The sequence below is a fragment of the Argentina silus genome (assembly GCF_951799395.1).
Source record: "Argentina silus genome assembly, chromosome: 9".
NCBI lineage: Eukaryota > Metazoa > Chordata > Actinopteri > Argentiniformes > Argentinidae > Argentina > Argentina silus.
The window spans coordinates 18,211,673-18,226,903 of NC_139663.1; the positions used below are offsets into that span (position 1 = coordinate 18,211,673).

Here is a 15,231-nt window from a genome sequence, read left to right on the forward strand (position 1 = left end):
TGTAGATAGTGGTTGGGTGGGTGGGGGGGGGGGGTTGTCGAGTGCTAACTGATTCTGACACTGTGCTTTTATAGGGGGGTGGGGGTATGTGTGCCTGAGGGAAGGGAGGGGAGGGGGGGTTGGGGGGGCAGATCAGGAGAACAGTTGAGGGGTGAGGGTGCCACGCCCACTGTGAAAATGTCAATGAAGTGATCGCTGTTGCTATGGAAACCCAGAAAGATCGGTCCCATTCATGACCTCGAATGGAGACCTCCGTGCGATGGTTTCTGACGAGGTTGTGCTCTCTGTAAGAGTCTAAAGTGGCTTCCTCTCCTTGTCCTCCACTCTCCTTCAGCTGCACTGATCTGAAAACAACAGGACAGGTGCAAAGCAATATGGTGGATGCCTGCAAGGAATCTGCTTTCACCTGTCCAGATCTTTCACACCAGCACAGATGAAGGAAAGGCGAGGAGAGGAGACAACGCTATACTTTAGACTGTTGGGACGAACCCAGTTTCTACTATGCTCTGTGGGTTTCTAAGAAGCAGTGTGTTCTGGGTAACTCTGGCTGAGGAGGTTGCATCACAAGTAAAGAATCGTTTTAACCCTTTTTTAACTTTTACTGTGTAAAATAAAATATTTAGGTTTTTCGGCCGTGAAAAGAAGAGACAGGTTTTTACGACAATGATCACAGAGAACGTTAGAACATTAGAACCCGTCACCATAGTTACCATTCAGTATTCTATGCTTTTGATCACCTCACTTAAAAAGGGACCTCACTAACTAATGTAGCTGATCAAATAGTACTATGCCTTTTCTATGTGTTTGTTTATATTCATGGCCTTGACGCAGATTAACACTTCCATGTAAAAGCTGGCACGTACCTACAGTACCCTGATGTGATTCCCAGGGCCATTACATTACATTTACATGGACCAATTTTGTGTTTCTTTATTTTTTTGTTTCTGTGTAGAATTTTAATTGGGTCATTTAGCGATGCTGATGGAGAATGTTAATAAAGTATTTACTCCCTAAGGCTCTGGTCTTGTATGGTCTGAATGTTGTGTTGGTTTCGGGCAGAGGTGGAAAGTAATAAATTACAATTACTCTACAGGTTTAATTTTTTTCAAGAATTTGTACTGATTTGAGTTTTTTTCTTTACGTCTGTAATTGACTTACTTTATGTTTTTTTTCTATCACAGAGGGGGGTGGAGTTTTCTACTTCGCTAAATGATCAATTTCCATTACAGTACTATGATATAAGTAGCAGAATCATACTAGCATTTGCCGGATTTAAGGTTTTGAACAGAAAATAGCAGTGGTGCCCACGGACGTAGCCAGAGGTCATGCTCAGCACAACCGGTGTGGGGGTTCAGGAAGAATCCTTCTCAAGGGCCTCTTGACAAAATAGTGGATAATCTGAGCACTGACACAATAATAAAAAAAAAAAATCTGAATTCATTTCATTGCCACATTTTTAAAACCTCAATTGTCTTTTTTTTTCTTTCTTTTTACCCCACCCTGGACCTTGAAAATAAAAATTTACAGTCATGTTTATTTTAGAATTAAATTGTTTATTAGTTTTGCAATGCTTTGAGAGTTATGTTTTTCAACGTTAAAATGCTTTTCTTATTATTCTTCGGTGAAGCAGGTTTCAAAGTCCAGATCTCGATCCTTCATCTTAGATGCTTGGAACTCCAGCTTTCTGTGCAGCCATCTCAGCATGGTGGGCCTTCAGCACAGCGACTGCTTCATCCACCTTGGAGCGTAGGGACTCTGGGGAGTCTAGCAGGTGGAGCAACTCAGAGTTGTCCATCTCCAGCAGCATGCCAGTGATTTTCCTAGCCTTCTCGGGTTGCATGTTCAGGATGGATGGGAAGAGATATTCACCTGAGGGAGGGGGGCAAGGAGAGGGGTCAGTGTCATGGCTCATCTTTCTGAGGGCATAAAGAGGGGGACCATTAACAGTGTTACACCTCTGGTCCCACTACAGTGGACTCACCCAGAATCTGTTTCTGGTCCTGGAGAGGAACAGTAGCCAGTATGGAAGCAGTCAGAGGCTCCTGGACCTGGGCATGGAGAGCAGGCTGTAGGGGAACAAGGGAGAATTTAGATTCAATCAAGTTATATAACATAAGACATATTCATCAGAATACCATATCTGAGAGTGAGATGTTTACCTGCTGCTTGGGGACCTGCTGCTTGGAGTTGCGTACACCTGTTGCATTCTTGTACTGGGCCACATCGCCCATCAGGGCTGCATCTGCACTGGCAGGACGTCTGGAGGTCTGGGTAGCCATGCGCTGAGAGGTCATCATACGGGCCGCCTGAGAGGACCTAGGCTTCATGGCATTGTAGGTATGAGGCCTGGGAGCCATGGGATGCATAGTGTTGGGCATGTTCTGGAAGTGCTCAGGTCTCACACTCTGGGTGACCCAGCAAGGAGTGGGTCTCAGCTGAGCCATCTGGTTGGTGGAGTAGTAGGCAGTATGTTTCTGGGCCTGTGGAATGGCAGACATGAAGTATCCAGATGATTGAGCAGGCTGGTTGGGGTTGATGACTAGGTTGAGCACGGTGCAGACGCTAGCCATCCTCTGCATGTACTGGTTGGTGAAGCAGGCCTGGTGCTGTGCTTGGCGCTCCCCCCTGCGCTGGGCCAGGGCCACATACAGGCGCTTGGTGGCCACGATGCGGCCGTTCATCTCAGTCACAGCCTTGGTGGCCGCCTCAGGAGAGGAGAAGCACACGAAGCCAAAGCCCTTGCTCCGTTTACCCTCCATCATCACCTTTGCACTGGTGATTGTTCCGAAGTGGGAGAACTCTTTGTGCAGACGCTTGTCATCCCAGCCATCATCCAGGTTCTTCACATACAGATTAACTCCTTGGTATCTGGTCGTGCGGCACTGCCTTATCTGCTTAAACTTCCGCTTCAACTCAGGCTGCCGCTCTCCTTTTTTCTGGGCACGGCCTACATAGACCTGTCTGCCGTTGATCCTTTTTCCATTCATATCATCAATGGCTCTCTGGGCGTCCTCATGTTTTTCAAAGTCAACAAAGCCGAAACCCTTGGACTTTCCATTGTCATCAGTCATGACCCGAATACTCAGGGCTGGTCCATATTTTTCAAAAATCTCCTTCAATTTAGCGTCATCCATTGCCTCTCCAAAGTTTTTGATGTACACGTTTGTGAACACTTTGGCCCTGGCTCCAAGTTCAGCCTGTCTTTGTTTGTGAGATTTGAAGTGTCCAATGAACACTTTTTTGCCTTCTAATAACGTGCCATTTAGCCTCACAATGGCTCTTTCAGCAGCATCCTGGGTGTCAAAGTGAACAAAGCCGTAGCCTTTTGAGCCATTCTCATCACAAACCACCTTGCTAGAAAGGATGTTGCCAAATTCAGAGAATGTGTCGTAGAGGACCTTGTTGTCAATAGACTTTTCCAAGTTCTTGATAAAAAGGTTGCCAACCCCACTCTTCCTCAGAGTAGGGTCACGCTGAGACCACATGATACGCATAGGTCGTCCATTAAGAATGTCAAAGTTCATTGTGTCTAGGGCACATTCAGCATCAGCTTGCTGTTGAAAGTTTACATAAGCATATCCAAGGGATCGGCGAGTGATCATGTCCCTGCATACTCTAATGGAGAGAATTGGACCACTGGGGCTGAATTTCTCATACAGCATTGGCTCAGTGACATCCTGGTGGAGATCGCCAACATACAAGGAGGCCATTGAGCAGGGCCCACTAGGCCCACTAGGATTCATTTCTGATGGAGGTACGTACACTCAGGCAGCATGAGGGTGTCAGGCTGCATTCTCCAGAATTATCACAGAAAACGTAGGCGATGATTCGCTCCTTTGACTGTTTCCAATTCCAATAAGAAAATAGAATGTATCAATCAATCAATACATCAAGCTTTATTTAAGTTGAACATTTCATACATGAATGCAATGCAATGCACTTGACAACAAAGTTAAAATAAGGCACATACAGTGTGGCAAAATATTATAGACATCAAAATGCACAGTAAAAACAACACTCAATTGTGGACTTATAATAGTAGGGTGACAGACTAATGCAATATAATGTATGTTATTTTTAAGAAATGAACAGTAGCTATGAATGTAACTGTTTGCTTGCACAACTATGATCACTCACGCATTCAACAATGAAGCTATCTTCTTTGTAGTTGGATCAATGATAGGTCTTCCTCTTCCTTGCCTTACTCCACGTTTGTTGGTTTCCTTGGAATTCAAATCCTGCTTCAACTATTTATTTTTCTGACAAAAATTCTATTGATGTGAATATTTTAGCTTTGGATATCATTCATAATAACCAAATATGTGCAGAGACTAGCTGCTGAATGGCAGGTAAATAATGGAGACCTGTGACCCCAAACCCAGTTATATGGTCATCGTTTGTTACATCATTGTCATTATCAATTGTTACATGTGTCCAGAGAGTTTGGCCCAGTCTGGCCCATAGAGACAGAACACTGAACCAGAAGCATTGTGATGCATTTACATGACACCACATCATTCCATGGCAGCCATTTTAGCTACCCAGATGGAGTTTTCACCAGTAGCAATTTATGGAATTATTTGAAAATAAAACTAATCTAGCAAATGGAACAGTGTAAAAGGTGGCCAGACCATAGACATAGAACACTGTTATAAGATACAATAAGATAGGAAGGATGAGAATGTATGTTTGTATGTGGTTGTCCTGTACAAGTTTTAGTAGGCCACACATTATCGTTCTGTTTATGTCTCAATAAAATCCAAATCATGAGCAAATACATTAAACTTCTAAAATCGCATACTGCACCTCCTATGGAAGACTGTATGAGAAGTGGAGATAACATAATAGATGTTAATGTGGAGATTATAACCTTAGACCTCAAATGTAGGCATAGCTGTTGCTGCACACTTAATATGCAAAAAGTAAACACTTACACCTGAGTGGATTTAATATTGTAAATATAGGTTTTAATTTAAGGAACTATCTGAAAATCACATGATTTGCATCAAATAACACTATTTCACTATTAAACAGGGAGAAAAGATTATCTAACATAATGTAGACATTTAATGTCAACTGTATCATCATGGCAAATGCGGTAGGCTACAGTATATGAGTAAAGCAGTGTATTTAAATTGTATTATAGCAATGTACTACCCTTCATTGCATCCCTGTTGCAGGTCTATTTCAAACAGTGTGTTCAGTAATTAGACCTCAGTCTTGTGTCCCTGTGCTTGTTGTTCTCAAAGATCCAGTAGATGGCAGTGTTAATTCAATATCTGTCTCAATCTCTTTGGACGGGGTATTTCACCCATCTGTCCAGTGTTTTTTAATATAAATATACATAATGTTCTCAGATTCTGATCTCAGCAAGAATATCAGTTAGGAAACAGTTAGCAGGACAACACATGTAACTTAGTTAAAATAATGTAAATACCAAATAAACTATTTGGGTGATGGATATACATTGCTTTATTGTGGTATCACACTGTAAACATGTTTTAGGTGTGTATGCCCATTTCTCAGAAGTCAGTATACAAAAAGACTTATATTTAGCATTTGCATTTCAAGTTTGCTGGCCTGCAAACAGAGCATACAGATGGTTTGAGCAGGACTTTGTTGATCAAAGGGCGTCAAATAGCAAATCCCTCTGACAATACCAGACAGAGAGAGAGTGAGAAGAGGGGGATGGGGGCGGGGCATAGGGGAAGACGAGCAAGAGTGCTAAATGGTAAGTAACTGTGGTCTGTGGTCAGCTATACTGCTCTGAAGGCCACAGTCCTGCACCTGCACAGGAAAAAGCAGCATTTCTTCATAGAACGCTTGTCTATTGTTTCCATTGTTCCATTGTCTTAAAATGGATGAAATAAAAAATGATTCATTTCATATTCATTTGGTCTTAAAGTCCAATATCCATGAAGATAAGATCGAAAATGTGTGAATTTACAGTGTCGATACCCGCTTAAGGCAAGCTACTCTACCCCGCCGTTCGTTACAATATGGTTGTCTGTACACAAGTTGGCTACATAGCATCATTCTGTTTACATATCAATAAAAAACAAATCATGAGCAAATACATATATAATGAACTTTATATATTTTATTCCTCGAAATCTGACCGTAGAACTGTATTTGAGCGCCGTCCAAAACTAATCTCATCCAAAGTCGCATACTGGACCTCCTATGGAAAAATCAGTGAGAAGTTAATGTGGAAATAACTTAATGAGAAGTTCATGTGGAAATTATAACTTCAGAGCTCAAATGCAGGCATAGCACCTGCACACTTAGTTGCTGCACACTTAATATGTAAAAAGTGAACACTTAAACCTGAGTGGATTAAATATTGTAAATATAGACCAAGGCTCTAATTTAAGGAACTGTTTTGCTAAAAATGTTACTGTTGTGCTCATGTACAGTATAGTATGTTATTGTGGTGGGCATGTGATCTCTAGTTTCATATACATGGTTTAAGCGTTCAAGAAAAACTGTAACAATTCACTACTTCTATTTCTCTATTAAACAGAAGACATTTACAGTGTTGACTGTATCATCATGCCAAATGCACGAGTAGGCTACAGTATATGAGCAATTTCAAAGCAGTAAAAAAAGAAAAAAAAAAAAAAATGTAAACAATGAATAATAATACAAAATAATATATATATTAGATTATTTTTTGATATTTTTCACCTCCAAAAATGCAGCTTTTCCCCAAAAATACACATAATCACTCACTCACCGTGATAGATGATCTGATGATAGCTGACTGCCGTGTTTCTCCACGTTTCCCTGAAAATGACATAGTCCGATCATGACAAAAATCGATGCAGACATTAGATCCTGCAAACTATTTGGATTTTCCTCCCATTTAGACTTATGTATCTTATGTTACAGTAAAACACACATATTTGTCATCCAACAGACGTTATATTGTGTAACTGAAGAGGTCAAGGTTTCTACTGGGGGTGTTCGTCAGACATATAAGGACATTATAAGGCTTTATTTCAAAGCAATCTAAATTCAAGAATTGGTTTATGGATATCAGAAAACGTTTTCTATTAAAATACCACAAAGATGATGAAACCCTCTAAAGCCTTAGTGTTATTCTACTGTTCATATATTACTATATCTACATTTAAAAAAATAGATTATTTTTTTTACCAGATTGATGTTGTCTGCTCTCAGTGCCTGCGGCTCTTACTCTGAAATGAAAAAAAAAAGTGTTCAACCTCAGAAATCACAGCGTTTTTAGGAGCGCTATATTTCATGGTAACTGTTCTACTTGTATTTATAAGGAATTTTGGATGCTATTTTATTATGCCATTTCTAAGCACATACCTGGTAATGTCTTGACATTAAAAATAGCAAAATGCCTTTTCTAATAAGATGTTGGATTAATGGTCAGACACAAACCTTGTATCCACATCACCAACCATGGGACGCCCTGAAATGCAGTAGATGTACAACGTTTCAAATACAGGTTGAGGCAAATGAAGCATGCTGATTCAATAACAATGTCCATGTGCATAATCTTTATCTTAGTTATAAAGTGCAGAGGGAGTAACCTGTATGACTACGACACCTAGTAGTTCTACTTAGTTTTATTGAATCTAAAAAATAAATTGAAAGTGGCAGGTCTGTAGAAACCGTGAGTAGATGGGAAGAGGTAAAAAAAAAAACTATACATCGTGGGTCAAAACAAAACTATAAAAGAAGTTTGACGTTGCAGCACAATCAAAGAGGTTTCCAGAACCACCACAGAGTCTGACTTGCGTGAAAGTTGACATCATGCAAGAATAATCAAACATATTCATTATCTCCAGCATCATACCAGTGTCTACATATGTGAAAATGGCAATTGTCTACAATTTGTGAACATTCTTTTAGATTTTAGAACATTTGTAGAGTTTAGGACAATGAGATTCCAGCTATGTGGCATTTTCGTAGTTGAAAATCATTTTTTATATATTTTTTTTCTACCCTAATGACATCATAGGGGGTAATTTCCAAAGGTTTTTCCTTCCTATCCTTTCTCTTATCTTTTTGACTACAGAACGTAGAAAATCGCTGTTTTCACTCACGTTGACACTGGTTGAGTCTTACCACATAGAGGTAGCACATTCCAATGATTAATTTGATTCGATTGGTTAATAAAACATTGTTTGTTTTGTTTTTTTGTTTCTTTTGTAGAATATAGTGCTGGACATTGCAGGTTAAAAATGGTGAAGTGTCCCTTTAAACAAAGTCCTCAAAGTAATTTGGTCCGTACACCTTACTGGCCTATTATTGATACAATTGAGCTTACCATGGTGCAGATAGACAGCGATGCTCACAGCCACTATTATGGTGAGGAGAGCAGCTACAGCGGCCCCATACAGGAGTACTGTGCACATGCCAGAGGAATCTGAGGAGTGACGGGATAAAATACAAAGGAATTTTAAAGACCAATCAACACAAACTCTGTCATAATGAGGAGAACACACTATATGAGAGAATATTAAGTATATCATGTACCAACAAGCCTCTATAAGAAAACATACTGTATCATTTTTTAACCTTTCATGCTGTAATCATTTCATAATTAAGTAGGAGTGCCCTAAGGTTGTGCGATGGCTGTAGCCCACAGCCTGTTAAGAAAGGTTGAGTACAAAAAAAAAACATCAGAAGGATTTGTTTTTCAAAGACTGCCAGTACCTCTGTGCTGCACTGTTTTAGTGACATTCCGCCCTTCAAACTCCACCACACACGTACACAGCACCCCACGGCCCCACTCCTCTGCAGGGACCAGAATCTGGTTCTGAGTGTCAGTCCAGGTGGACTCAGTGAGACCGCTCTCCTCTCTGCCATCGATGAGCCAGAACACACGGACCTGAGACGGGACCACTCCTGACACCACACACAGGAGAGGGACGGAGGGTCCGTCAACGTCGGAAGGGGAGAGAATTGTGATGTTTGGGGGTTGAGTTCTATTCTCTGAAAAGAAAAGAAGGCAGTTAAAAACAGGTAAAAAGATGTTGGGGTCAAAATGAACATTTCCGATACAGATACACAATAAAAAGGAGATAAGTAATATTCTATGCAAGCATGAGGGTATATTTGTAAGTTATAGTTAGTTATATAATAGGGCACTTTGCATTACCAAATCATAATGAAATGAGATAATCATCATGCATGAGATACAAACTGTCTAATATCATCACATCAAACAATCACATCAGTTATCATCAAATCATGATTGCTTTTTGAACACATGACCTCATCACCTTGATGCCTTATGCCTATAGACCTTATATTCATGACGCTGATAAATGATCAGACATATGTGGATAAAAGCAGATGGCAGCATAGCCAGTCACATTAATTATAGTTGTACCTGTGATGACTACCTTTGATCCATTACCAGTGTGGACCATGTTGTTGTGAGGTACTAAACAGAAGTACATGCCAGAGTCGCTCACTCTGGCATTGGGGATTGTCAGAGAACATTTCTGTTCACTTTTCCCTGAGGATGAACCATTCTCTTTGTTGTTCCTAAGGCTCCGGGCCCCTGTTCTGGGGTGAACTTTCAACCAGGACACATAACAGTAGGGCATAACAACATCCTTGATATTGCACTCCAAGGTTACTGTACCACCGGCCGTCATGATCACCGAACCAGGCGTCTGGGTCACGATTTCTGCATGTGTAGCTACAGAAGGAAATAAATTAATAAATTAATCATCGGGTCATACAGTATAATAGGCCTACTTTATCTAACATGACACCGTCACTAAGTGAAAGTTACATTAAAGAGTTTTAAAAGAAAACAAGTTGTTGAAATAACGTGTGTGACATATTTGCGTAATCCCCCCATAAAAGAGTAAAAGACTTGCCTTTCAGAAGATAGCTCCAACACAATAGTAGTAGCAGACCACCTGTCATGTTGAGAGGTGAACAGGATTTGAAATACGTCTCCTGTTTGAGTCTGGTGGACACCTTGAGGACGTGATGTCCTGTGCGTATCTCAAAGAACAGACCGCAGTGACATCTCAAATGAACACAACAAAAGTTTTAAGTTTTAACTAACTGTGATCAAGAAAAGGTTATTTTCCAGCAGCAATTTAGGCCTACAATAAACTCTCAAATGTTGCTCTCACAGATGAAGAGATGAAAGCAACAGACACAACTGACAACAAGCAAAGATCAAGAAATTCTCACAAAACACTCCAAGGTGTAAAGTCTCACGTGTGCTTGTGTGCTTTGATACCAATGACAATGCTTGAAAAGTCGGTTATGGTGTGTGGATCTCATGGGGTTACTTTTAGGCCTCTCATAGATGGAATTTAATAATAATGATTATTAATCTGTCATTAGGCCTTTCATTCATACTGTATAAGTGTGTATATAGTATTGTATATAGGCCTATGAATATAGAGCTCTTGGTGAGATTATCATAAAAAGGTGCTGACTGATTAAAATAGAGAATGTAATATGATTATACTGCCTTACGACAACAAACAATGTATGTTTTTCATTATCATAATCATTGGTAATATCTTATTTTAATTTTGTTCTTCTTCTGATTAATTGTATTATTATCAGAATGTTCTACTATTATTATCCTCATTAGTCTAAGTCACACAACAAACTGCCATAATCCACGAATCAAACAATTTAAGAAATGAATCATAAAAAAGTGGAATAGTAGGTGGGTAAAAAATAAAGACTGGCTGAACAAGTTTGATGTTGTTTTCTTTGTTTTGTCTTTTGAATCCTTTTTAAAAAATGACAGGTGACAACTTGCAAGGTAACAAGCCACAAAGTAGGCCTAGGCCTAACCTAAATCTGCCAGAATCTGGAAGCGCAAACAAATATTACAGTGTTTAATTTGATAGAATTAAACCAACAGTTTATTTTCAATATTCACCAGTAAAACTGTTGTTTCATTTCATAGCGGCCTATTTCAGTGGAGCACACAAACTGAGTGCTCGTGATGCCGTGATGCTCATGAAACCTTGCCATTTATTTCAACCTGCATGGCATTGCTCGCCTTAATCTTATACCACAAAGAGGTTATGTGGGGTTGTAAACAAGCAAGCATAAATAGGCCTGCAACTTAAGGCTTGCACAATGCAGGCTACCTGTTTACAATTGTGGTTCAAGACCACCAAGCTTCGGAAACGTTTGAAGTAGCCTAGCATGTGGAAATGCTGTACATGACAGTTTGAACATTACAGAGTCTGGAAAGCACCGAAGGGAGGAGATTTTACCATCAAAGCAGAAAGGCCCTAAGCAAGATTTTGTGCGGGGGCCCTTCTCACAACTCCTACCCACTCTTCAGGGGCCAAAACCCACAGATGAGAAACGCTATATCACACACTCAAACCCCTCTATCTACCTCTCACATCTGTGCTGCAGTGCACACACACACACACATACACACACACACACACACACACACACACACACACACACACACGCACACACGCACACACACACAGGAGTTAAACATACAGTCCGTCTCACCAGTGATCTTGTATCCATGGTTGATGAGGGAGGGTGGAGTCGCTGCTCTGTCCAGAGTGGTTATTTCTGGCTCTTGGTTGTGTGTGTTTGCTTGCTCTCTTAGTGTATCGAAGCTCAGCTGGAAGTTGTCCAGACTGTTTTGTGAGCCTTGCACCATGATTGTACCTGTGTGGTAAATGTTTACCGTGATGATCGAGCAGTTACAATCAGAGTCCTCGTGTACTGTGATCTGCTTACATTTATATTCATGTGTGAGTAGAATCGGCAGAGGGCAGGGCAGGGTAGGGTACTCTGTATAAAACAGTAGTTTTGTTTTGACTGTGTCCCCCTCCACTGACAATCTTCATCTTGTGTTGCTTTTTTAATGAGTCAGATTTCATTTCTTTGAGGGACTGTATTTGAAAGGCATGCTCAAACAACATCTCTATATCTTGTAAATCAAACATCTCACTGCACAAATATCCCAACAATTTCAAAATGTTTCAATTTAGCAGCTCATTTTCTTCTTCTCTTTTAGTAAAGAGAAATGATGTGTCATCTTTGCTTCTTTTCCTTGCTTCCTTCCTTTTTAAATTAAAAAGTGATACAGTATAGAGTCATACATACAGATAGTCTGGCCCATGTAGATACAGTATACCAGTGTTCTATATCTATGGTCTGGCCACCTTTTACACTGTTCCATTTGCTAGATTTGTTTCATATTCAAGTAATTCCATAAACTGCAATTGGTGAAAACTCCATCTGGGTAGCTAAAATGGCTGCCATGGAATGATGTGGTGTCATGTAAATGCATCACAATGCTCCTGGTTCAGTGTTCTATCTCTATGGGCCAGACTGGGCCAAACTCTCTGGACACATGTAACAATTGATAATGACAATGATGTAACAAACGATGACCATATAACTGGGTGTCTGGGTCCCAGGTCAACATTACAAGTATTACCTGTCATTCAGCAGCTAGTCTCTGCACATATTTTGTTATTAGGAATTACATAGAAAGCTAAAATATATACTTGTAGCAGGACTTGATTTCCAAGCAAACCAACAACCGTGGAATAAGGCAAGGAAGAAGAAGACCTATCATTTATCCAACTACAAAGAAGACAACATCATTGTTGAAAGCGTGAGTGAGCAAAAGTGCAAACACACAGCTACATTTATAGCTACTGGAGGGCATTTTACATACATTTATTGCATTAGTCTCTCACTTTGCTATTTTAAGTCCACTATTGTGAATCCAAACTTTGTTTTTTACTCTGTATTTTTATGTCTATAATATTTTTGCCATACTGTATGTGCCTTATTTTAATCGTTTTTGTCAAGCGCAATGCATTGTATACATGTATGAAATGTAATACCTCAATAAAGTCTCATGGATTGATTAATTGATACATTCTATGTTCTCACTGGAATTGGAAACAGTCAAAGGAGTGAATCATCGCCTACGTTTTTCTGGAGAATGCAGCCTGACACCCTCATGCTGCCTGAGAGTACGCACCTCCATCAGAAATGAATCCTAGTGGGCCTAGTGGGCCTAGTGGGCCCTGCTCAATGGCCTCCTTGTATGTTGGCGATCTCCACCAGGATGTCACTGAGCCAATGCTGTATGAGAAATTCAGCCCCAGTGGTCCAATTTTCTCCATTAGAGTATGCAGGGACATGATCACTCGCCGATCCCTTGGATATGCTTATGTAAACTTTCAACAGCAAGCTGATGCTGAATGTGCCCTAGACACAATGAACTTTGACATTCTTAATGGACGACCTATGCGTATCATGTGGTCTCAGCGTGACCCTTCTCTGAGGAAGAGTGGGGTTGGCAACCTTTTTATCAAGAACTTGGAAAAGTCTATTGACAACAAGGTCCTCTACGACACATTCTCTGAATTTGGCAACATCCTTTCTAGCAAGGTGGTTTGTGATGAGAATGGCTCAAAAGGCTACGGCTTTGTTCACTTTGACACCCAGGATGCTGCTGAAAGAGCCATTGTGAAGCTAAATGACACGTTATTAGAAGGCAAAAAAGTGTTTATTGGACACTTCAAATCTCGCAAAGAAAGACAAGGTGAACTTGGAGCCAGGCCCCAAGTGTTCACTAATGTGTACATCAAAAACTTTGGAGAGGCAATGGATGACGCTAAGCTGAAGGAAATTTTTGAAAAATATGGACCTGCCCTGAGTATTCGGGTCATGACTGATGATAATGGAAAGTCCAAGGGTTTCGGCTTTGTTAAATTTGAAAAGCATGAGGTAGCCCAGAGAGCCATTGATGATATGAATGGAAAAAGGATCAACGGCAGACAGGTCTATGTAGGCCGTGCCCAGAAAAAAGGAGAGCGCCAGCCTGAGCTGAAGCGCCAGTTTGAGCAGATAAAGCAGGGCCGCACGACCAGATACCAAGGAGTTAATCTGTATGTGAAGAACCTGGATGATGGCTGGGACGACAAGCGCCTGCACAAGGAGTTCTCCCACTTCGGAACAATCACCAGTGCAAAGGTGATGATGGAGGGTAAACGGAGCAAGGGCTTTGGCTTTGTGTGCTTCTCCTCTCCTGAGGCGGCCACCAAGGCTGTGACTGAGATGAACGGTCGCATCATGGCCACCAAACGCCTGTACGTGGCCCTGGCCCAGCGCAGGGGGGAGCGCCAAGCACAGCGCCAGGCCCGCTTCACCAACCAGTACATGCAGAGGATGGCTAGCGTCTGCACCGTGCCCAACCTAGTCATCAACCCCTACCAGCCTGCCCAACCATCTGGATACTTCATGTCTGCCATTCCACAGGCCCAGAAACATACTGCCTACTACTCCACCAACCAGCTGGCTCAGCTGAGACCCACTCCTTGCTGGGTAACCCAGAGTGTGAGACCCGAGCACTTCCAGAACTTGCCCAACACTATGCATCCCATGGCTCCCAGGCCTCATACCTACAATGCCATGAAGCCTAGGTCCTCTCAGGTGGCCCGTATGATGACCTCTCAGCACATGGCTACCCAGACCTCCAGACGTCCTGCCAGTGCAGATGCAGCCCTGATGGGCGATGTGGCCCAGTACAAGAATGCAACAGGTGTACGCAACTCCAAGCAGCAGGTCCCCAAGCAGCAGGTAAACATCTCACTCTCAGATATGGTATTCTGATAAATATTTCTTATGTCTAATGTTATATAATTTGATTGAATCTGAATTCTCCGTTGTTCCCCTACAGCCTGCTGTCCAGGTCCAGGAGCCTCTGACTGCTTCCATACTGGCTACTGTTCCTCTCCAGGACCAGAAACAAATACTGGGTGAGTCCATTGTAGTGGGACCAGAGGTGTAACACTGTTAATGGTCCCCCTCTTTATGCCCTCAGAAAGATGAGCCATGACACTGACCCCCCTCCTTGCCCCCCTCCCTCAGGTGAATATCTCTTCCCATCCATCCTGAACATGCAACCCGAGAAGGCTAGGAAAATCACTGGCATGCTGCTGGAGATGGACAACTCTGAGTTGCTCCACCTGCTGGACTCCCCAGAGTCCCTACGCTCCAAGGTGGATGAAGCAGTCGCTGTGCTGAAGGCCCACCATGCTGAGATGGCTGCACAGAAAGCTGGAGTTCCAAGCATCTAAGATGAAGGATCGAGATCTGGACTTTGAAACCTGCTTCACCAAAGAATAATAAGAAAAGCATTTTAATATTGAGAACGTATAACTCTCAAAGCATTGCAAAATTAATAAACAATTTCATTCCAAAATA

General features: G+C 41.5%; 3 protein-coding genes across 3 annotated transcripts; 1 reads left to right on the forward strand and 2 right to left on the reverse strand.

Moving 5' to 3' along the window:
* Positions 1–1,660: 1,660 nt before the first annotated feature.
* Positions 1,661–3,743, reverse strand: LOC310809864 (polyadenylate-binding protein 1A-like; the record flags this gene model as incomplete). Its single annotated transcript, XM_083677385.1, has 3 exons — positions 1,661–1,869; positions 1,982–2,066; positions 2,160–3,743. 3 exons carry the CDS (start codon positions 3,741–3,743, stop codon positions 1,661–1,663), a joined length of 1,878 nt encoding a protein of 625 aa, XP_083533511.1.
* Positions 3,744–5,396: 1,653 nt separating this feature from the next.
* On the reverse strand, positions 5,397–9,652 carry LOC310810033 (uncharacterized protein). Its single transcript, XM_083677622.1, has 7 exons — positions 9,371–9,652; positions 8,692–8,970; positions 8,303–8,401; positions 7,411–7,441; positions 7,159–7,199; positions 6,737–6,786; positions 5,397–6,181 (listed from the first exon to the last, which is right to left on the reverse strand). The coding sequence occupies exons 1-7, from the start codon at positions 9,639–9,641 to the stop codon at positions 6,101–6,103; spliced, it is 852 nt and encodes a 283-aa protein (XP_083533748.1). The 5' UTR covers positions 9,642–9,652; the 3' UTR covers positions 5,397–6,100.
* Positions 9,653–13,011: 3,359 nt separating this feature from the next.
* LOC310809865 (polyadenylate-binding protein 1A-like) lies at positions 13,012–15,104 on the forward strand (the record flags this gene model as incomplete). Its single annotated transcript, XM_083677386.1, has 3 exons — positions 13,012–14,604; positions 14,705–14,783; positions 14,896–15,104. 3 exons carry the CDS (start codon positions 13,012–13,014, stop codon positions 15,102–15,104), a joined length of 1,881 nt encoding a protein of 626 aa, XP_083533512.1.
* Between the last annotated feature and the right edge of the window lie 127 nt (positions 15,105–15,231).